Source organism: Centruroides vittatus, unplaced genomic scaffold, assembly GCF_030686945.1.
Source record: "Centruroides vittatus isolate TY-2023 unplaced genomic scaffold, ASM3068694v2 contig_134, whole genome shotgun sequence".
Lineage (NCBI taxonomy): Eukaryota > Metazoa > Arthropoda > Arachnida > Scorpiones > Buthidae > Centruroides > Centruroides vittatus.
Window position 1 is genome coordinate 1,644,361 of NW_027120852.1, and position 24,746 is coordinate 1,669,106.

At 36.1% G+C, this 24,746-nt stretch overlaps 3 protein-coding genes across 3 annotated transcripts in view; 2 read left to right on the plus strand and 1 right to left on the minus strand.

Moving 5' to 3' along the window:
• Window positions 1-12,911, plus strand: part of LOC136990730 (RAB6A-GEF complex partner protein 2) — a 32,854-nt gene extending 19,943 nt beyond the window's left edge. Inside the window, exons 7-9 of the mRNA XM_067289155.1 lie at window positions 2,017-2,144; window positions 12,380-12,557; window positions 12,618-12,911. Coding sequence (XP_067145256.1) covers window positions 2,017-2,144; window positions 12,380-12,557; window positions 12,618-12,844 — 533 coding nt within the window. The 3' untranslated portion in view covers window positions 12,845-12,911. The remainder of the gene's footprint in view (window positions 1-2,016; window positions 2,145-12,379; window positions 12,558-12,617) is intronic.
• LOC136990728 (serine incorporator 5-like) overlaps window positions 1-24,746 on the plus strand; it is a 217,367-nt gene that overhangs the window by 149,560 nt on the left and 43,061 nt on the right. The window lies entirely within an intron of this gene.
• Window positions 13,209-23,274, minus strand: LOC136990729 (lipid storage droplets surface-binding protein 2-like). The gene is made up of 10 exons (XM_067289154.1): window positions 23,163-23,274; window positions 21,141-21,394; window positions 16,205-16,287; window positions 14,897-14,986; window positions 14,676-14,823; window positions 14,424-14,587; window positions 14,223-14,342; window positions 13,934-14,098; window positions 13,658-13,783; window positions 13,209-13,452 (listed from the first exon to the last, which is right to left on the minus strand). Exons 2-10 carry the CDS (start codon window positions 21,388-21,390, stop codon window positions 13,393-13,395), a joined length of 1,206 nt encoding a protein of 401 aa, XP_067145255.1. The 5' UTR covers window positions 21,391-21,394; window positions 23,163-23,274; the 3' UTR covers window positions 13,209-13,392.

The following is a 24,746-nucleotide window of genomic DNA, read 5'->3' on the forward strand; positions in this document are numbered from 1 at the left end:
CATATATAGGCTCTACATATTAGTCTGTAGTTATTTATAAGTACAGTATATAAAACTGTACTGGAAGTAGAATAAGTTAAATAAACTACACCTTTATCAATCCAGCAAAATTTAATAAAATAATAACGTTTTCAATCGTTTTTAACGATCTTCCTCGGTTACAAAAAAAAATAGAACATTAAATATAGAACATAAAATGTGTTCGGAATAAATATAAAAATTAACGGAAAACGCCCAAACGGACAAAATATAGATAAATAAACAAAATAAATAGCGGAAAAAATATATACAGGGTGTTTTTTTTTTAACTGACGGTACTCAGAAACGTCTGTAGAGCAATCTAGCAGCCGGACTGTCGCCAAATTTGGGAGAGTGACTAAGGATGACATGGAAAAGAGACAGAATTTAGGTACTACTTTTTTTCTTCGCGGAAGATTCAGTGAAGAAAAAAGTAGTATCTAAATTCGCCGGTAGAGGAGGATTTGGCGCTGTTGTAGCGAAAAAGCTACCAGCACTTCACTGAAGAAAGGGTCATCAGTCACTTTTTTCCACTTGCATGGCCGCCTCGCTCCTCGGATCTAACCCCATGTTACTTTTTCCTGTGGGGTTACTTAAAGTCCGAGGTCTATCTTGGTAGTGTCCCAAACTAGATGACTTTGAAGGACAACATTTCTCGAACTGTGATGAACATTCCTGCGGACATGTTACGTTGGCCATAGAGAACACGGTGTTCAGGATGCAATGAGTTGTCCAGCAGGACGGTGATCACATTGAAGAAGGGAGAAGGTTATTTGCTGATTAATTAAACTTTCGTTATTACACTGAAACCGCTGTCCGATTATTCATTCGTGTGTTTGTTAATTGCAGCTGGATTTCATGCAGATTCTTAGCTGTTTTGCTACAACAGTGCCAAATCCACCCAACTGGCAAATTTGGGTACTACTTTTTTTGTCACAGAATCTCTTTCCCATGTCGTCCTTAGTCACTCTCCCAAATTTGGCGACAGTCCGGCTGTTAGATTGCTCTACAGATGTCTCTGAGTACCGTCAGTTTAAAAAAAAAACACCCTGTATATAAAATCCAACGAAACCAGCATTGTCCGTTAATAACAGCATATCTATGGTTTATACAACCAGTTGTCATGTGCGCCTTGCAGATTTCCAATCTCTAAAGATGTTTGACCGTTTGCCTATTCGTCGTCGTTTTTATAATTGCCGCTTGATCCCATTGGACGTTAACATCATTCTGTCTTGCGTATGATGCCAGCGCAGTGTTGTCAAGGTTCTTACTGATTGTATATTTGTGCTCTTGAGCCTTTGTTTTAAACTGCGCATCGTTGCACCCACATAAACAAGCTTGGAATTGAAACGTTGGTTGTGTAAAGGCACCGAATATATACCCGTTGTTGAATTCCGATCCTCTTTCTTTTTATCGTTTCTTAAAAGTTTGAAAACAGTGGAATTACGTCGGTATACAATACGAAAATTATCAGACCTGGCAGTACATCTATGTATCTTGTTTTAAAAAAATGGGATGTAATTAAGCACTATTATTTTTATATTTATTCCAAACACATTTTATGTTCTATAGTTAATGTTGTATTTTTTTGTAACTGAGGAAGATCGTTAAAAGCGAATACGTTATTATTTTATTAAATTTTGCTGGATTGATTAAGGTATAGTTTATTTATAAGTAATTTAATTATTAGTGTTAGTAAAGTAGTGAGTAAGTAATTAGTAGCAGTCTAGTAGTTAGCAAAGCGGCAACGCGACGACGTAGACTTTTGCGCAATTATTTAGAAAGTTAATTGAGTATTTGCGGATCCGCAACGCTGGATCCAGCAATTGCAATCCCTATCTGTTATATAGAACTTTTATTGTAATATATAAAAATTACAGACAGCCTCTTCATTGCAGCATGAATTCATTGATATGTGATAACATAAAACATTACTTTTTGTAATTTTTATTTTTTACTTTTCAAAACTTGCATTAAATTATTATAATATGCTTACAGGTTTTTATAACATCACAAATCAAAATGGAAAAGTAGTGAGGTTTTGTATCTTGAAATCTGCTTACCGTCTCGGAGAAGACATCATTGGCATTTTCGACTTTACCAAAGCCACGGTGCCATGTGTTCAGGTAATTAAAATGTTACGTAAACAACACAGAGAATAGAAGTTTTACATATTCTCAGTTAGTGTTTTATGTCAGTAAAATATGCCAAATAAAATAACTTCTATATAAATATAGTAGTAAAATAATATGACAATAAGTTTTAGAAAAATACTGATATTATTAATTGAACCAAAAAATTCCTTGATATTTACAAATGAAACAGTTCAGTTTTCACAGTAGAGCTTGTTCTGTCAGAAAAATGATATCTGTGGACTTTTTGTTACACAGTTCAATAGAAATTTGTCATATTTCTATCTAATTATAATGTTTAATAACTTTCATTTCCTCCAAATTCAAAACAATATGTAACTTTTTAATTATGCATCATCATCAAAGCAATCAAGGGATAAAATATAACAGTTACAAAATTAATGTAAGAACAATTTATTCTGTTTTTTAAAATTATTTTTAACTCTTTTGTAAAAAATTTTTGTTCTTATCAATGACCAAGATTTCTCTTATTCAGCTTTATTAAAATATCTTTGTTATGTTGGAATTTGGAAAGCTCTACATATCAATGTCAAAATAGACAAAATAGCAGCGTTTTGTAAAGACTAGTTAGAGCAAAAAATTAGGAGTAACTATTGGCAAACGGTCAATAAATTATAATTGTTTTTATTTAATTTTGTGATACTGATATTGTTAAAGTATTTTGTAACTCTTTAATATTAGCACAAAAAATTAAACTTGAGATAAATTCAATTAGATGATAAATGTTTTCAAGTCAGCTGAGAAAACTAGGGATGTAAGTAATTAATGTTATCACTTTGACTAAATTTTATAATCAGTGTCATAATTAATTTTTGATTGTTAAAAATCAATGGAAAATTTTCAGTAAATAATTGGCAATAATCCCATTGTTTCTTGCCACTTTTTAGTAAAATATAAAATAATTTTAAAAAGTGAACTAAATAAAATTATGACATTTCAAGTGATTAATAACATAAATTGATGAGTTCATGAGAATGCAGGCAAGTTTGGAATAGATGTTATCTATTTCGGATTGCCATGATTATATATATTTAGAGGAAGTAGTTTGACAATAGCTTCTTTGTATTTGATGTAATAAGTATTATGAATTTTATTACAGGCTTAAAATTTTACAATTAGAAAAAATGACACTGTGTGACATTGTAATTTAATGAATCAAGGAGAAGTGAGCTAAATTCCAAGAATAGTTTTGTTTTTATTAATTGGACTTCTTTGGTCAATTCAAACAAGAGCAGATTTGAAAAAGAAGTTCCAAAAAAACAAATAAGTAATTTTACATTTTTAAAATAAATATGACAATATTTTTAGAATTTGTTTTACACGTACTTTATTAAATTACATCATTACTAGTATTTTTCTAATTAAGCCAAAAGTAATGTGCAGGAAAAAATACTAATTATTCTGATTGCATAATTTGCAGTTCTAAAAAATTCTCTTAATATACAGTATTAACAACACATCATCTGTAATATTTAGAAAATTATCTCTTTATAAATTAAGTTAAAATTGATTCAAAAAGATAATTTCTAATAGATAGGAGACAAGAAGACTTGTTAATGCTTTGTCAGTCAGTCAATAATACATACTTAATGTCTTTCTTACATTTGAATTTAAATGCAATTTGTAAATTTTACTAAGAAAGCAAACAAAAATTTTTGCTGGTCGATTCCCAGATATTTTATAAATGCAGAAGAACCTACAGGTACTCCAGTAAAGACTATCAAAGAATAAACTCAAGTTTGTCTTATAACCAAATCTGTTTTAATCAGGAGACAAAAATTTCTTTAGATAAAATGCATAACAAATAAAGTTCAGTTGAGATTAAATCATTCCCTCTTCAGGCTATAAATACATAAAATATACCTTGCATTAGTAATTTTATAATGACAAAATAAATAAAAACTAAAACTACCAACCAGGAAAACTCCAGTTTTATATAAACACCTCTCAGTAGCATCACAATATACTCCTCAAAACCTTTTTTACAAAATTTCTTGTTTTAAAATTCAAGAACATAAACAAAGAACACAACTTTCAAAAGTTTCCTTTACTTTGATGCAGTAGTGTGCCATGACATTTTATGAAGGGAAGCTGTGTTTCCATAAAAATTTAAACAAATTCTGGAAATGACAAAAATAAACAGTTTATTTATGTTAATCCTAAAATAAATAATTGACATGACACAAAGATATAAGGACTTGTTTTTATTATTTTTTATAAACTAACTCTATTTGGCAATTTTTTCCTCAAAGTCGTTAATTGCATTATCATAAAAATCGCTCATCATCAATTCCATCAAAATGTTTAAAAGCTTTTTTTCTATCGAATGCAACACTAGCGATGACAATCCTTTTTTTGACTGAGTGTTCCTTGCCAATGTACCAATTCCCTTCGTGGTTGAAAAACTGCACTGGTAGATGGTACCGTAAAAATTAATGATATTAAATTGTATAATTCTTTTAGTACATCTTTGTTCACATTGTCACTAATTATATTTTTTATGTTTAAGAGTGACTTGCCAGTGAACTTTTTAAATATTTGGATGCTACAATTAAGATATTGTAATTGGTGGACATGTATAGGATCGCCCTGTGTTTCGATTGAAAATTTGTGTGGATAATTTTGGTTTTGAACTAAATGTGATACACTGCTGGACCAGGAAGTCAACCGCTATATGTGAGATTATTTTTTTTTTATAATTCTGGCTTTATTTATGGAAGTTATCGTATCTGGAAGGCTTAGCCCTAAATTGGATCCCATCAGCAATTTGATTCGTTTTGGGCTATCTCTGCCATCGGTTTTATATTCTCCAACTAGTTTTATATATGGTATGTAATTTTCACTCACTTCAAGTTATCTGGGTTTTAAAATTTCCGTGTTAACAAAGAGCATTGTTCTCGCACCTGGTGGCTGTAGCCGATTGGCAGGGTCTCGTGCTGTTTGGCATTTTGTTGCTGAATGCTCTGTTTATTGGAACTCAACAATTTTCTGGTGTACGTGATTAGGCCCCATTATACCACTCCCCAGGTGGTATACGACTTCTCACTCGCTCTTTTGGTAATGTGCCACCCGACATAGCCATTCAGTGTTGTTTGAGCCATTTGGCAAGGCTCGACTCTCGGTGGATTGTTACTATAGTGCATTGGTTTCTAGTGCTGTACAGACATATTGTTGGACTGTCTTTATGCTGTCACCTGATTCGTGCTGACTCATCCCTTTACTGGGACTGTGTTGGTACTTCCATCGCTCGACTGGACTCGCGCCGTTCGGCTGGCTCACATCTTCACATATTGATTCATTTCTTCACCTGATTTCTTCTATGAAGGTTTTTTCAGGCCTTCTGCTGTGCTGCAAGTCCATAGGGTGTCTACACTCTAGTATTTCACCATCCTCGTAGCTTCAATGGATAACACAGACTCTAAACAACAGTTTTGTGAGAAGGAACTTATCTCCTCAATCAATGCACAATTTGAGACCATCCTCAGCTTTATTAATCCAAATACCAACCAAACAATCAAGAGAAACAGCTGTTCCCAGGCAAGGGAGGCTGCTGTCCAGATGAATGTAGCAGCTAATTTGGAGTGGTACTGGTCCTCGGGGAAAGGATCAGGATCCTCTTAAACTCACAAACACCTTTACATAAAGGTACCTACTCAAAAGTTCTAAAGAGAAATACTAAAACTATCAGTAAAACAACTAAATTGATAATGGAAAACTTTGGAAAACTGGAAGGAATTAAAAACCCTCAAAAAACTCAACACAGCATAATTGTCACACCAGTTATGGACCCAGGTAAGCCAACCCCAGTTACTGAGGAGTTAATGGATCTATTACAAAGTAATATTGACCCAAAAGGCCTTGGAGGAAAGGTAAATAGGATATTGTCTCTTCCAAGTGGGGATCTAAACATCCAGGTACAGGATGAGAAAGATCTAAAAGTCCTAAAAAGGATCATCAAAACTCATGACATCTCAAAAAAGGTTAAGGTGATCAAGAGAAATAAAAGGCTGCCAAAGGTAATTCTTCTCAATGTGCCTAATAGCACAAGCAATGAGGAGTTAAGCTTAGTTCACACTGAACACGATTCGCTGGCGAAAGCGAAAAACAGAGCGAATAACACGTCAGACGTGACGTCGTTTCCGGCGAATTTTACCATTTCACGAATCGCTTTGAAGTTCGGAATCATCGAGCTTTTTCGCTAGCGAAAAAATTTCGCCACCAATCGTATTCCCGCTAGTTGTCACGTGGTTCTTGTTGTTTTCAAGATGGCTACAGAAACTTCCTACGCAATAGAGTAAATGTTGTAATTACGGATTTTTAATATTCCTCTCACCCAGCATCGTTTTCTTTTTGAGGTATCACTCATTCTCGATAAATAAACAAACGTGGTTAACGACAGAATATCGGAAGCGGCCATTTTGTTTTTTGAGATGACGTTTTCTCTTGCTTGCAAATGATTGGCTCCTTAAAACTCGCAATCGCTTTTGGTTGTAGAGTCAATTTCGCTAAGCGAATAAAAAATTGCTTTTCACATTCGCTTTTTGCTCAGTGTGAACTAAGCTTTAATTCCCTTTATTTGGCAACAAAACTCACATCTCCAAGAAGAGTACACTCTGGAAGAATTGGTCGAAGGTCACAATGATTAACCATTGTATACACCCCAGAAACAACACCTATGGCAGCAGCGCCGGATCCCATAGGTGCGAGGCCCGATTGAATTTTTTTTTTGCGGGGCCCCTCAAACTTTAAATAACAAAATTAATTAACTGTTAATTTACATATTGAAATATGTTGTTTTATTTTTAATAATAATATACCTAGATATTTATTTTTGTAACATGTACTATTTTTAAATATATAAATTTTGACATGATGCAGGGCCCCTTCAAGCACGGGGCCCGATTGGCACCAATCGCTCCAATCGCCTAAAATCCGGCCCTGTATGGCAGGCATGTTGTGGTTCGGGTGTTCCTGAAACTAAGGAACACTCTAATGGAAGGAAGGAAAATATATATTGGCTGGAGGTCAATCATAATGGATGACTACGTGTTAATAATAAGGTGCTTCAACAACTGCTTTGGATTTGGCCACACTTTCCACGGTTGTACTGAGAGGCAAAGGTGTAGCCACTGTGGTAAGAAACATAAGTTCAACGAATGTCCAAACTTTACAAAGGACCCAAGATGCTCAAACTGCATAAGCTACAACAAAATGGTCCGAACAGAAAGCATTATAGCACAACCACAATGCTTTCAACAAAGTTGTCTGTATTTTCAGTAAGGGGCAACCTAAGATAATAGAAGGGACTCAATATGAATAATTGATCTTAACCTATTTATCACCATCATGGCTAATAACAATCAAGACATCAACCAGAATAGCAATTTTCACTCCAATCTAAAAAGACTCCATGAATATACTCAAAATCAACCTCCAGAGAAGTAAGGCAGCCTCAACAAATGCTATTCAAACTATCACTGACCTGGACATTAATATTCTGGCTTTTCAAGAGCCATACCTTCGTGGCATAAGGTTTCCATGCTTGGTCAGGGCAAGATCCTGACGTGGAGAGAGGGTGACAATCCAATCAAGATTGGCTTCCTTGTGGTTAACAACAAACTACAAGTACAACTTCTAACTCTATATTGTAATACCTATACAACAACAATCATCACTCTAAACGTCAGGCAGATATATACATCATCTGCACCTACTGTCCACCCTTGGAAGACATTCACACCCCGCTTCAGAAGATAAAAGATATTCTCCACTGCCTCCCTCCAGACCCTACCTGGTCTGTGATGACTTTATCTCCAAATCCCCAATCTGGCATAGTCCAGTTGAGAACCCCAGGGGCCTTGCAGTGAGTGAATTTATGTCCAAACTGGACCTGGAATCTCTCAATAGCAGCCTACTCCCTACATCCTTTTTCAACAGATATTGGAGACAGCTGGATTGACTTGTGTCTGGACAACTGTCAGCTGGCCAACAACAACATTGATTGCTGTACCTTGAATGTCACTTCTTCAAGCAACCACTCGTATATTCTGACCAAGCTTCTTAACACGCCAATCCCAAATCATCATAAAATTGTTAATCACACAAACTAGGAGCAGTATGAAGAGTACATCAACCGTGTTTGGGATGCTACTGATTTAGCAAGGATCAACTCCCCTCAGGATATCGACTGCACAGTGGATTGTCTGTATGGTGCCCTTCATTATGCCTATTTCCAATCAACTGTATTAAAAGTCATCACACCCTCTGCCCCCTGATGGAGTAGGGAGCTGCAGATTGCAGTTTGAACATTTTTCCTAGCTAAGAAAAGATCTTTATAATCTGAAACCGTGCTTCGTACTTTGTTGCTTCAAACACAATTGAGTGTTACAAATTAAGCCACTTGGCAGTTTTTTCATCTTTTATTCAGCTAATATGTGCATAATTACACACGTTTTGGGCCCATAATGCTCCTCATCAGCCAACTGTGCATTCTATAGACTATACAAATTAAAGGTTCAACTATATACATAGATAGTGACACAGTTTTGTGTATTCCTCTTTGCGCATGACATGAACACTACAAACGTCTAATTGTCGTAGTGTCCACTACAGCTATGACAAAGTGGTCACCACTGGCCACATTTTAAGGAGCATAACTAGGAACACCTGGGGCCTCAACCCAAAGAATTCCAAACTGATCTACAAATGCCCATTCTCACTTATGATTACTAACAGCATACTCCCAGGCCTCACAAAGTTCACATACATCAGAAACTCCTCTCGGCAGAGGATAGCAGCTATTACTATAACAAAATCCTACAGGACTGCCCCCCACCAATGCCCTTTTGGTCATTGCCGGACTGCTTCCCATCAACTTGGCCATCAGTACAGATATCAAACACATATCTTAAACATCGATGGCCATGCATGTCGTTACAAGAACTTTTATGGACGTTGGCTTTTAAGTGTATAAATTATTTCACTAGACTAAATGAATTTATTTTCTCCAAACAGTTTAACACAATGATAAAGGAAACCTTTGGTTGGTGATTAAAACGTTATCTCGCCGCAATGCAATGGTCTTATCTGGGTTACCGTATGTAAGTTTTCGACCGACGTGCCTGCATTTAACAGAAAAATCGTTAGCAGCTCGACGAGATCGGCCGAGTCAAAGGAATCTACGAAATTGAAATAAATAGCTCTACAACGCGATGCGTAAGAAGTGCTCTTAGATATTGGAGAAAGTATTGTTTTGCTAACGCTTCTTGATATCTTTAGATTTATTAAAAATAAGAAATGAAGACAGTGACTAGAATTAAGACATTGGAAGCTCAAAAAAAAAAAAAAAAAACAGCCAGAAATAGAGAAATTCACCAATAGATGAATGTATATGTACATGAAGAAAAATGGACAATTTGTAAACATTAAAATTAGTTATTAACAATACTGTACTATAATTTTTTCATAGAAAAAAGTTTAATTGAGTCCCACAAATTCTGAGGACTGAAAAGGCAATGATTTACTGAAAATGACTATCTCATCTCTACACCATAAACCTTGTCTAAATAGTGGAATTTTCATTAGTTATTAATACATGGATAAATTTGCACATATAACTACAGTAGAGCATCAATTATCCGACTCAATTGGGGACTGGGGTTGGTTGGATAACTGAAAAGTCGGATAACCAAAAAGTATGAAAAAATACATTATTAGTATAGTGTATTAGGCCTGGTTTAAATACTAGCCTCCCTTTCATGGTCGAGCCAGTGCTGCCAGCTAAAACATGCAAAAATTTAACAAAAATAATATTAAAGTAGCCAAGACAACCAAATATCGTAGCGCCACATCACTAGTGGACATTTGAATTTGCCGACTAGAACGCGGTCGGTTAACCGATAAGTCGGTTAATCGGGGGTCGGATAATCGATGCTCTACTGTACATACCTATGACGACTTTCTATTTGTAGTTAAATTTTCATTACAAAAAATATTACCTATTTGGTGGCAGCTTGGAAAAAGCATTAAATTCTTTGTAGTCGTCATCAAATCCACATATTGAGTGTTGCCAGTAAATAATGATTATCTTAAACATAGGATCAAGTAAGTTTAGAGGTAGAAATTACAAGTGTTCAAAAAAAATAAGAGTTCTATGGAATATCATATTTCCGGGACTCAGAATTTCCTGACAAAAATGAAAAACCTGGTTTTCGTTGGAAACATTGGAAACTTTAAATTGTAGAAATAGCATTATTATTGGGGTTCTTGCCCAAGTGTAGATTAACTATAAATCTGAAAAACTATAAATATGAAAGTTATTTCACAAAGAGATCATCTCTGCCAGCATTCGCCTCTTTCATACTTCGTCTCAATTCCAAACAGCTAAATATCATCAAATGCATCTTACTTTGGATACCGTGTGCACCTTTCTTAACGGGCACGGCAGAGAAAGCCGAGACAGATGCTCTGATCAAATGTGTAAGAGGCAAACATGGCAGACATCCCAGGGACAAAATTCAAATGTTAGCTAATTACATAAAAGTTTGTTTCGGAAGCTATATAAACTCTCAAACCCAATTCTTTGGGATTTATTCAAATATAAAAAGCTGTAGACAATCTTTTTCAACTACTGTATGAAATATATGATTTGGACTCATTGAAATTCGTTTTTCTTGATTGATGATAATCTATTTGTCTTCAGATATTAAAAACTAGTTAAAGTCCAGCCAAATAGGGACCACCATTTATTAACTTTGTGTTCCAGACTACACATTCTTGGTGACTAACCTTTCTTTAACTTTTTGGCAGCCAGTAGCCTATAAAGTCCTTTTAAAAACAAAGATTTTTCTAAAAGGAACTGGTGACGTACGGACATCATCTGGTTTCCATCCGTACCTTCTTGGGGGTGTTGGCAGCCAGTAACCTAAAAAGAAAGGTCAGTCGCCAAGAATATGTAGTCTAGAACACAGTTAATAAATGATGATCCCTATTTGGGCAGACTGTCTTCGGATATTTAACTATAATAATAGCCGTCGGCAAAAATCTACACACCGAATGTAATTATAAATAGTTTTTAATAAGTTGTCTGTATCATCATTAATTGTTCAAAATGTGCTTGTTTTAATTAATTTTCATAAATTTAATGTAAATCTGCAAAATAATCTAGGTTACACCACTTTGGGTGTGGATTAGATACTAAAAACTACTAAGTTTTAGTATATTGATTTCCTCAGATAACCATGGGTTATCCCCATTTAAAATTTACTTTGAAAGCAGGAGAGATTGTATGCAGCTACAAGTCTATTTTAAATTGCAATTGGGAGCTCGTCTGGCTTTACCTTTGCCCAAACTTAGAGTGTGGCTTTAAAAATCTTGAAGCAACCTTTGTATGTGTCATTCATGTTTCTTGTTTGTCACTAGAGATAAACATAGTTACACTTTGCCTGTTTTTTTTTTGGCACATCAGTTTACATCACTATCACTAGAACCTATGTTTTAAGTTTCTAGCTTGAAAGCCTATTTATTTCTGGCAGTTTTTTCTTTAATGAGTTGGAGTACTACTGTATTTATATAGTTAACTATTTTAGTGCATTTACTTTCTACGAGAAATAATTCGACTCTTGAATGCTATTGTATTTAAATTATAGACATTCCACCATTTTGTTTGTGAAGTAGTAATCATTTAAATAAACAAAAAAAAATCATCTATTCTACATCAGAGTTACTTTACTGTTGAAAGCTTCATTATTATTCATATACAAATTTAAAATATTAAATTGAGCTAGTAGATGGTTAAATTTTAATGCAATGTTTTCCATTTTAACAGTAGTTGGGAGGGAGGGAAAATACACCATCCTATTGTTACATTAAAAATGAGCTGCTTCATATGGATGTAGATAAAAAGATACACAGAACTGTTTTCTGGAGTGCAGTATCTTGAATTTGGATTGTTAACGAACAAAACAATTTAAATATATATTTGTCAAAAAAAAATTTTTTTAGAATCACTATTTAGTTGAAAACAATACAAAGAATAAATAATATTGCTATAAGAAAAGGAATATCAATTACTTAGTTTTAAAATTTAGATAAAGCAGTACCAAAAAAATTGTCTCACTCCTGCTTTAAAAAAAACTAAGGCTTGTTTTTCTCATTTAAAAGAAAATCTAGGCAGTTCTTGGTATACAATTGCTATTTATCTCTTTCAGTTCTCCGTTATGTTGCAAAGTGAAGAAATATTAAAAGAAGAATGCTGTATCAAGTCAAAACCGAGCGTAATGACGGTCACTTATACAAAACATCACGAATTCTGTTTATTTCTAGATCATACGCAGATGATCTTACCTATACCCCTGACCATAACCCCCGCATTTTCTAGCGAAGTCGGTAAGTATCGTCAAAATATGACAAAACGCTATTTACGAAACTAAAATTTCTCTTTTATAGTGTCGTTACAGTGGAAACTCCATTTTGAATTTGTGACCACCACGTCCCAGATTCCAGACGTGCTACCCTCCTCTTCGCCGTCCGAGAGCGTCATGTGGCAGGGTCCTTCCTCGCTGGACGTTCAGACCATGGTGTGGGACCTTCCGGTTACGGTCTATCCGACTCATCCCGTTCACATAGCTCAGGGCCTCCCCATTAAGTGTGAAAATAGTTTAATTATTACTTAATTGTAAATTTTTAAAATAACCCCTCGTATATTCAATAAAGTTTATTTGTCAGTATACAAATTAAAAATGGTTAAAATAATTTAAGAAAAAACTGGTACAAAGTTACTCTTGTGCAGTTTAAAATTCCAAAGCTAATTGTATAACTTAGATCTTTGTTTTACTTGGGAATTTGTTAATTACTGTTTGAAGACGAATGCTTCTCACTCGTCGTCGCCTAATAAACGCCTATTGGGATCGAATACTCTGAACAAGTCCTCTTCGAGGACCAGATCCGTGTCAAAGATGATTTCGTCTGCTAGAATTTTTGGCACCTATCAGAAAAGAAGCCAAACTAAACATCACGTGTTTAGAAAAGAAAAAACAATTCAACATGCAGCAGTTTTATTTCAGTATCAAAATAAAGCGGTTATTCTCAAATATATGACAGTATCAAATATATAGATATATAAATCAGTACAAAAATGTGCTGTGTATGTTTACAAAATACGGGGTCATAACTATTTTTCTGTATGTAAAAAAGATACGGGTACACGATAAGTTCAAAGACCTTATTTCTCTTGCGTTACCTCCGAAGTCGTGACGTTAGAGGTATTATCCTTGCCGGAGACCTACAAGTCGGGAACAAAATTAAACATGAGCATTTTCTTCAATTAAAAATTGATAATAAAGGGAAGAGTTAAGTTTTTCAAAAAAAGAAATATTCCAAAGCAGCAAGAAAAGCAGCACATTTCTGTTGAAAATTTTTTCAAAGAAAAAAAGTACAGAAACTATTATATAGGAACAGAAAAATTTATTTAAGAAAATTTAACTTACCAACCAAGTTAAGGGCTGAGCGCGAAGAATAGTCTCAAAATAACTACCAAATGTTTCTTCGATAAACCTCAAGTTCTGTTGTACTTGTTTCAACATCACACTTGTAAGATCGTCCAGGCGGGTTGTCTATTAGATCACATTTGAGAAAAGAAAATTTAAGATTTATTTACAAAAAAAATTAAATTGAGTTTATTTTTTGAAAATAAAAGTTTACATAAGTGACTAGTATTATTAAAAAGCTATTAAGGGGATGTTTTGGGAGAAAATAAAATTTACCTTGGCAAACTGGTTATATAAGTCTACAGAATAATCACGAGCAGTAGAAAGACGTTGCTGTACGTTAGTTGGGAGCAATTGTACAACAGATGTTGTATTTGTGTAAGTTTTTACCATCTGCTTTGTTACTTGTCTTGCAACTGAAAGTATTTGTTGTTCCCAGTTCTGAAATATGTTTTGAAAATGAAATGAATTTATGCAATATGGATATAAAATACACTAATTCTTATTTTTTTTTTTATTGAATGTATTATGAACTAGGAGAAATTTTAAAAAAGACAATACACACTTTTTCACTGTTAGCACTTTGGTCTTCATTCTTGTTTAGTTCATTCCAGAGCCAAGTTGCACGATTTTGAACGGTTCCCAATGTTGCAGCAACGTCTAAATTATCTTTTGCATATTTGATCTAAAAAAAAAAAAAATATTATTATTATTAACAATTTCAATTAGTGTTGAATTTAAAATACTGAACAATTTTTAGAATTACCAAATCGATGGTATGATTGAGCTTGCCAATAGACTCTTGACTACGTTTCTGCAGGTTGTGGAGATTAATCATTGCATGTTTGTATAAGCGTCGTCTCATTTTGTTAGACAGTCTCCCGACTTTATTGGCGACTGCTTCATCCTTGAGGGGTGTACTGTTTTCCTCTGAAAAAATGTAAAAAGAAAAAGAAAGGATTATTATATAATGTATTATATATTACACCTTGAGAGAGGAGGAGAAAACTTTACAAACTTTCATCTTCTATGGCAGGAAGGTAATAATCCACACAACTTTCTGTCAAAGTGATTGCACCGTCTACAGATTTAACCAGTTGAAGCCCATAAGGAGTATTCAACAGTGTGACGGCTTTGCCAATTCCGAAATCTTTGGCAGCCTTCACCTTTTAAATTTAAAAAATGAACTTTTTCAGTCATTCATTTATAAGTCAAAATATTAAAAAAAATGATACAGACTCTTTCTGTTCCGTAAGTTTTAAGTCCTTCGTATTTTTCAACTCCACTCTGTAGTGTTGAAGAATAAAGTTTCTTTGTTTCACCAATTATCTACATGATAAAAATTATAACGTGTACACAATTTATTATTTAAACAAAATAAAGATAATGCCACATTTTACAAAGTTTCATTCTTTGTTTTTGATCAAACTAAGAAAATGGGGTATTGTCCTCTGAAAGTAAAGCCAGGCACAAGTAATTGATAAATAACCTTTCTGACTTCCTTGCATGCTACTATAATACACCAATTTTATTCATTAAGAAGTAAACTATCAATATATGAACACCACTTTGTATAAAAACCTTTAATAAAATTACCCTTAATTGTAGGATAAAAAATCTTGTCATCTAGAATTCAGAAACTTTGATGTCTTTTCTGACTACAAGGTTTCATGATTAAGAAATATGTTCCAAGTAACTAAATCTTAGAAGTTACAAATAAATAACTGTTAGGAGTAAAAAATAAATACAGTCATTGTAGTTTGGCAAACATTATAGGTAAATGGAATGAGATCACAAGGAATCAAAGTTATTTCAACTTAAAAATCAACTAGTTGAAAATAAAAAAGGTCAGAATCGTTGCAGGTGAGTTTCAAATGCTGAAAACAGATATGTTAATGAATATCTAAATACATCTGTACTAAGAGATACGGCACTACTACCTACTACAATGTGTTATACCTGATTTATAGTATAGAACTAAAAAAAATATTCAGATATGATCCAAATAAAAAAAATAGAAGTTTGGGTGCAAGTATCAAAGAAATATGTAGTTATACTCATCCACTGCAAACTACTACAATGGTCTCATACATACTGATCTGTTCCAGGTCTGATGCTAGACAGGAGGACAGACTCATAGCTCCATCTCACTTTCCAGAGGAGATGGGGAAAAAAGATTAAAAGTAAAAAGTTTGGATTACAGTCATTCATTTTAACTTTCTGTCAGGTGCCATACCATATGTCAGACACAAAGAAGTTTGCAGTATATTAATTTGAATAAATCTCAATCTTATTCCAAGTTTGCATTTAGTAGAATATTTTAAATATAAATGGCTTCTATATTTTCTTTGTTTCATTAGTTAAATTTTTTTATCAATTTACATAATGCCAACCTTGCATTTATCTCAACAGGGAATAAAACAAAAATAATTTCAAAATTCATTGCAAGCTGTAAATACAAGACCAAAAAAAAAATAATAATAATAATTCTAAAGTCAGTCTTGTCTAAGAATTGATTGCAAGGTACAGAAAATTGGTTTCACTCACCTCATCTGGAGATTTAGTTATTATTGGAGCCGTCTTTTCAAGTCTGTTCAGTCCCTCAAGAGCCAGTTCGTCTACAGCATGCACTGTGGAAAGAATGAAATATACATTTAAAAATTTTTCAAAATGTTGCCAGTCACCACCTTGCTGTGGTGAGAGCTCAGTGATTCTGATGAATAACAGAGCTATGTTGGCTGGAGCAACTGCTCCTGGTAGGGTCACCCGTGCCACCACATCTGTGGTGATAACATGATCCAAGTGTAAAACCGACATCACCCAGGTTAACAAAGTAAGACAGATAAACCACACCAACAAATGAAAAGGGACATCAGAAATGAAGTTTATCATCCATATTTACTTTATCACAAAACTCAGACATGACAGTGTATAGACAACAGTTACATCACTTGTTTTCACAACATTATCCTAGTATCAGTCACTGTACAATGGATTGTTGATCAAACAAGAATTATACATAACATCCTTATACCACAAACAACACTAGAACACACTAACAAACAACAAAGTGCAGAACAATTACACCAATAACCAAATACTCCCAACAATAATGATTACATTACCCATCAGAATCATCAAGATGGATGCATTGACAATACTACCCCTATAACCACTATTTTCACTGATGCTGATAGTATTAACCCTTCTTCACTACCTGAAATAGAGTATGAATTAAATCTGAATCTCTCTTCTTTTCCAAGAAGCACTCACTAAATTTACAGGCACTGACCCTGAATAACAGTCATGCAATCCAAAAATCAGCACTTCTAAACTAGTAGAGAAATCTCTATACTGTGTGAACACTTATTTATTCCCAGATTGCACTAATTCTATTTATATACTCTCAAGCATCCACACACTAGTGTATTCTGGTGCTGTCACAGTAGTGACCTATCATGGACTAAAACTGCATCCACAGACAGAAACACACAAAAACCCTTCAGAAGCCTACATGGCAAAGATGAATAGAAAAATACACAATATTAGACAGCAGCTATCAGTAGTGTCATCTGCTACTGGCAGCTAGGGTGTGTCACTCTGTCACTCTATAGTGCACAAAGTCTAGTATGGCCAGTGCAGCAGAAGATTCTAATATCAAAAGATCAATGGCTAAATGGGCATGACAGCAAAGTAGGTGACATACTAAGGGCACATTCTTGGCATCCAAAGTGAGATGTGGCCAGTCACCGTGGAAGAGATTGGAGCCTCACGACGTATCCTCCACCATAGTAAGCCATGAGAACTGCTACCACTAAAATAATTAGTTATAGGGACAAGGTCGAGCCCCCTGCAAACTGTCTCTAATGATTGCTACAGGGAATAGTAGTAATGTCCTGAGAATAGTAAGTTTGACTCTAATATTAGAGAATACGAAGAGGCCACCTTAACCCCACTTGGGAGGACGATGTCGGAAATACCAAAACTGAAGACCAGGAATGTACTACTTAACATACAAACTTGGAATGTTAGAACACTATGAACCAGGAAAGCTTGATAATCTTATTCAAGAAATAAAGTCAATGCAGCTGATGTCGTAGGTATTTGTGAAACAAGATGAACAGGTTCAAGAAAGCTTAATAAGAATGAATATACAATGATGTACTCAGGAGCAGAGGCACATGTAAATGGAGCAGCTATCATAATGAAGAATAGTATAGCAAGATCAATAAAGGGCTTCATTGCAGTAAAGATAGCTACTCAACCTTTAGACATCCTCCTAATCCAGGTTTATGCTCCCACAACTGGTCATGAGGAAGATGATGTTGAAATATTCTATGAAAATCTGAAGGAATCAGTGGAAATGGCAAAATCAAATGATATAATCATAGTTATGGGCGATTTTAACACAAAAATGGGCAATGAGAAGTTATCGGAATGCATGGGCCAATATGGACTTGGTAAGAAAAATAAAAGGGGAGATATTTTCCTCGCAAAATTGAGTCTAAGTTGATAATCACAAACACCCTGTTTAAACATCCAGCAAGAAGAGTGTATACATGGAAAAGTCCAGATGACATATGCAGGAATCAAATAGACTTCATTTTGATAAAGGAAAGATTCAGAAATATTATAAAACAAGCCAAGTCATATCCTGGAGCAGATATTAATTCCGACCACAATCCAGTTGTAGTGAAAGCAAAAATTAAACTAAAAACCTGTAAGCAAAAGTCAGTATCAAAGAAGTTAAATTCAGCAGTTTTAAAGGAAGAGAACATAAAAGTAAAATTTAATGAAGAATTTAATAGGGAGATCAATAACAATAAAATAAATAAAGCATATAATCAATTAATAGAGGATATCAATGAAGCATGGAATGCCTTTAAGGAATGTATAAGTAGAGCTGCTGCTAATAACATCCCAGAATACATTAGGAAAATTAGCAAACCTTGGATGACTGACAAAATTCTATATATGATGGAGAATAGGAAAAGTTTAAAAAATAAACCAGGTTATAAGAATTTAACGAGATCTATAAAAAGAGTGTAGAAAGGCTAAAGAAGAGTGACTTAACAAAACATGAAGAAATTGAAAGTTTGGACAAAGAAAATAAAATAAAAGAACTCCATGAAAAAAAATCAGAAAAGTAACTTTTAAAAACAGAATTTTCAAACACAAGGTATAAGATTTAAACAGGAGAATAGTCCTGGAGACAGAGGAAATAATGAAGAAGTGGTATGAATATGGAAAGGAATTATTCCAAGGCGACATGAAGGAGATAGAGCCTCCCAGGGAGTTAGAAGGCCCACCAATACTCAAATGGGAAATTGTAAAAGCCATTGATAAACTTAAACCCGGTAAGGCTGCTGGCCCAGACAATATAGAGCCAGAATGGATTAAAGCTCTAGATGATGGAGGCATCAAAGCCCTGGCTAAGTTATGTAACGAAATCTATGAACTAGAATACCTTCCTGAAGACTTCTAACAAAACAGTCTATATTTGTTCCAATTCCCAAAAAACCAAAAGCAAATAAATGTGGGGATTTTAGAACCATAAGCCTAATTAGTCATGTGGCAATGGTTCTAACTTACATCTTGTTAAATAGAAACAAAGGAAGATGGACTGAAGGCATTAGTGAAACACAAACCGGCTTCAAAGAGAATAAAGGAACAAGAAGGTTTTTTCAATCTGAAAACTATTATTGAAAGATAACAAAAAACAGAAGAATATTTTTCTTTGTTTTATAGACTATTAAATTATCAAATTTTAAAATTTAGGATTTCACAGGCCAAACTTACCAACATGCACAGATGAAACGAAGATTAACATTTTAATACTAAAACAGATTACATGCAGTACTAAAAACATGCCTAAATGAAAAGCAGACTATTAAAGCTATTAATACACATGTCCCTGTACTCACTTATTCTTTTGGGGAATGCACTGGACATGCACAATCTCAAGCAATGCCAAAGGAAAATAAGACTACTACTTACTAAGAATAAACAATATCATCCGAAATCATCCATAGAGAGACTAAACTCTTCCTTGTAAATGTGGCTGTGACCCAACGAATAGTTAACCTGCACTACAAAAATTCTGACAGTGCGGGAGTTTTACCACAAAAAAACAAGAAACGTCAAGATTACATAAAGCTATTCTGGCAGTCCGTAACCACACACCTTTAAAAACTTACATTCCAAGTACCTGGACATAGCTCAACATAGACAACAGTCACCACTAAGCAGTCATGGGCCCAAAAGGCACTTCACAACAGGCATGCCCACGACCCAGCTCAGGATCATGTTGACAAAACTGCATCAAACTACTGGCTGACTAGGGGCGCTCTGTTTGGAGAGACCAAGGGATTTACGGTTGCCATTCAAGATCAGGTCAGTTTAGTTACACTAAAAACTACAGGAAACACATCCTGAAGGATACATAACTAACAAATAAATGACTTGCAGAAAATGCCACATTCTGCCAGAAACAATACAACATATAACATCTGGATGCAAGCTCTTATCACAAACTATTTACATGGTATATTATATTTGCTATTTGATTGTGTGCAAGCTCTTAGGCATACAGATTAGTACTTGGGTATTTAATATACTACAAATATACTCCACAAGCAGTTTTGGAAAATGACAATATATAGTAGAACAGAGCCATAACATAAAACAAATCATAATAGACCTAACATAACTCATTGACAAATGCAGTAAGATCACTTATATAACACTTCCTTGCCAAATACTCATAACATGAGAAATGCTGGTTTTTTTTGTTAACTACGAAACACAATATAGTGCTTTGACGATCACTGGCTTTCTTCTCCCTTTTATTTAGTTGATTTCACAAGGTTGAAGCCAGCCGTTTCTATTTCAATAGCTTGATTAAGTGATCGTCAAAGCACTATATTGTGTTTCATAGTTAACAAGAATCAAGTGTGACACAGTTTCAAGTCATTAATGAGAAATGCTCATAATGAAAAAAAAAAATCAACAAGTGCATTCCACTTGCTCGAGAAATAAGACAGACGTAGAGGATGGATAAGGTATTTATTGTACTTGCTGTACTAGTATGCTATACCACACAAATGCTATACAAAAGTCTAGAAACATTAAACCTTGCTTTCTGTAGTGCTATAAATGGCACTACAGAAAGCAGCAATATTGAACACACATGTCATATTGTTAGGAAGTTTCTACATGTTGCCACATACACCAATAACACAGTTTAATGTTATAGTCATTTGGATAGTTATGCTTTGACTTTAGTCTGGCATAGCACTTGGCACCCATATCAGCCAAGCACGACATTTGCAACATATAATAATAATAAAAAAATTATATATATATATTATATATAAATAATCAGTATTAGTAATTGCAAAGTTATACATTTATTGATTAAATACAATTCCAACTAACTACAACCATAAATAAGTATAAAAATATACCGGCAAAAATTTCTTACATTGTTTCTCAAACTTCAGCACCACAGGTCTGGCCTGCTGTGCGGCAAACATTACGGACTTTTCGGCAGTGGACAGGGTGTAATTGAACAGCTTGTTGTGGTCCTTGATTTTTCCGTAAGTGTTGCTGGCATAATCCCAGGCAAAGTTCACCACCGGGAGCTGCGTGACCCGGTTGATGAATTCGCTGTTCAGTTTATTTTCCTCCATCTCTTGGTTAGCTTTTTCCATTCTTTGTTGGGTACGATACATCAAACTAAAAAACAAAAAATATGTATTTTTTCCCTCAAGCCTAAGAATAAAAAAAATGTTTTAATCTAGAAAACAAGGAAAGTGTGGATAATAGAACATTCAAAAATACGGATGTGTCATCTATTAATTTTTTATAAAGAATACGAAACTCCCATTCTGTCGATCTTTTTCGTTCGTGCTCGACGTACCCACGCGCGGCACTTTCTCGACTGCATTTTTCTTCTTCTTCGTCCAAACATATAGCCATCGTCCTCGGAAAAGTTCACAATCACTCACGGAGAGCACAGTCACGTCACCGCTGTGCATAGACAGACTTTAAAGAAGTGCTTTAGAACTCGGACGAAACGGCCCAGACGGGAAAATAATAAAAAGGAAAATACGAAAATTTTCTTTTTTAGTGTACTTTTTAGCCTTAGTCCCCAATGGAAATTTCCCGGCCCAACAAAAATTCATACCCCGGCGGTGGCAGTAAATAAATTTTGTCTTTTTGGACGGGAAAGTCCGTTAATCCGTGTCTAGGCTAAAAATTAAATTACGGCACCGAATCGGATTTTATTTCTTTTAATCGACGTATTAACTGTCGCCGTATGCGCCAAGGCCAATTTAGTAATCTTAGGTGCTAATCTCGCCGGCACTTAAAATGTTTCTACCTTAACTTACGGGTTGTGCCACGCCAGGCAGTTTCGGACTAGGCCCGTTTATTTATTTATCACTTAACGAGAATTTTCCCAACTAGGTAGTAACGATTACTAATCTGTGGGTACATTACGGTTTTATTTTGGGCAAACGGAAGTTTAATCGCCAGGCAGCGGAATCTTTTTAAACGAATTACGGGGGAACCCCGTCCATCCGGATTTCCGCTTTATCAGTCTTCGGCAGACGGAAAATTTGCGTATTTTAACAGTCTTTTACGCCCGGGTCCGGCCCGGCCATTCGAACGTCGACCGACTTGGCTTTTGCATTTAAAGAAACGGGGGAAGGTGGAAGAAAACGAGTCCCGAAAGGTCTCCTCCGCCATTATTTCTGTCCAAGATCTAATCCCGACGATTTTCCAATCTCGGAGGGAAAGGGGATTCCGAAGTCCGGAGGTCGGGAAGAGACTAAAAATAAAGCAGAGCCACGAAGGGAGCCGGAGGTCGACGCGTAAACAAATGTCCACCCAGCAGATAACTGGGTCCAAATTCCTGTTTTTCGGTGCAAGTGTGCGGATTTCGTGGCCAAACGAAGAACGACAACCGATTCGGTCCTTCGTCCTCTCATCGCAAGCTCGACGCCGGAGACGGATGGAGGGGCGTTTCCGCCGCCGTTAAAATGCCCGGGAGGCGCGGGCGACTTCCGTAACTTCGGCCGTTCGCCGGTCGGGCGTCGACCCGTATGTCCCCCGGCTCGACCTTAATTTTTTCGTACGAAGAGGTAAAACCAGAGTTCGAACGGCGTGGAGACGGGAGCCACCGCCGGTCGTCCCGCCCAAACGAAAATAGGTAATGTGTCCCGTTAAAAGCAGACTCCGCACCGTCGGGTTATCCCGCAGAGAAGTGCCCGGCCCGGCCCGGCCCGGCCATTCCCAATAAGTTTTAATCGGGACGTAAACGCCGACTCGGAGATTTGCACCCGTCATCAAGATGGCGGCCACCCGACGATGCGCCGGAAGCGAAAGGAAAATATTGCGGGGTGGCACCGACGGAAGGGAAGTTTCTTTCCCGATTTTGGCCGAGAAACCGAGAAGTAAGAATACCCGAAAGACCAAACGTTATTCCCGACAGAAAACTCACCTCGACTGGCGTAATGCTTACGATCCGAATACCGCTAGAAGTGTGACTCCTCCGTCGCGACCTGGCGCTTTTATAACCGCTAGACTTCGCCCCGTGTCGGGAATGACGTCACGGAAAGCGCTGGACCCGGAGCAAAAGCCTCGCCTCCCGGCGATAAAGATCGAACTTTGAATCTAGGTGCGGTGCATGGCGGCGTTATGCGGGAAGATACGGCAAATCCGCCGTAACCTTCGAAAAATAGAAAGGAAAACAATACACAACGGAGGAGGATTCGGCACGTTCGGTCATCGTTACGCCCAGTTCCCACCGATCCCGGCTCCGAAAGTAAATTATACTTTTCCCTTTCGAAAGAAACTACAGCAATACCTCGGTTTTCGTCGACTTCGGTTATCGTCGGTTTCGCTTTTCGTCGATTTTTTTTCGTCGGCGTGCCCCGGATTTCGTTGGCATGTCCTGCTAGTTTTCCGAAAACAGGGCGATCCGCGCATTTTTCTGCTCAATGTGGCGTTATTTCTCGTTGTGTGAGCATTGCCCAGCGCGTGTAGCAAAACAATTCCATTGCTTTCCTTTTCTTTTAGCTCCATCACGGAACCAAAGAAGGTTTCCAGAGCCAGCAGCCCTTCGAATGCCATGTTAAATGCTATGTTAACGTTCATTTATTCTATACATTAATCTTTTGTATTAATTGCTTATTGTTTTTAGTATTAAGCACAATATTTATGCGCTTTAAAATATGTTTTTGGTATGTATTTTGGAGTGTCTAGAAGGAATTAATTGGATTTACATCGATTAATATGGAAATAATTGCCTCGGTTTTCGTCGGTTTCGGATTTCGTCGATTGTTTTCGGACGGATTATCGACGAAACCGAGGTATCAGTATATTTGCATTCTTGCCGGGACGGGACGAAAATAGGGCCCAACAACGTAAAAGCCTATTAATGCCGTCGTTTAATAGTTTAATACGCTTCGACCGACGGCCCGACGGGAATTTTTGGGGGTGGCCGGCCCCGTTGTGGGTCAGGCCCAACCCGTAATGGACTGGCTACAAGAGGCCCTCTTAGTGCCCACGAGGAAAGAGTATAAAAAAATACGTATCGACTAAATGGTCGATGAAACAAACACGTTATTTGTTGGGTTGGTCTTTAGCCAAATTAATCGAAACCGTAAGATATGTATTATCGCCAGAAACAATGGGAAAATTACATGCGTCGATTGTCCGAACCGAGATAAGATACGAACGCTCGGATTAAAAACTCGAGATTCTGGTGGCTCCGTAAATACCCTCCGCTTTCTTTAAGTCAAATCCGTAACTTTGCGTAAGCTACTGGCAAACAGTAAGGCCGCGACTCCACTAGCCGTAAAAGGGCCGTAAAACCCCTCACCGTAAAAGCTTTTAATCACGTGATCATGATATTTTACGACCTGCTCAGGTCGTAAAATATCATGGTCACGTGATTAAAAGCTTTTACGGTGAGGGGTTTTACGGCCCTTTTACGGCTAGTGGAGTCGCGGCCTAAGTCTATTAAATATACGAGAGTCGGGCCATCGAGTAGGGTCGATACAACGGCCGTCGTTTGGAACAA

Excerpts from the sequence above, each read along its gene's own strand:
- LOC136990729 (XM_067289154.1), bottom strand. The coding sequence starts at position 21,390 with ATGTATCGTACCCAACAAAGAATGGAAAAAGCTAACCAAGAGATGGAG. Across the intron at positions 14,588-14,675 it reads TCCTGCCATAGAAGATGAAA|AGGAAAACAGTACACCCCTC; the intron begins GTTTGTAAAGTT and ends ACATTTTTTCAG. Across the intron at positions 14,343-14,423 it reads TCAATCATACCATCGATTTG|ATCAAATATGCAAAAGATAA; the intron begins GTAATTCTAAAA and ends TTTTTTTTTTAG.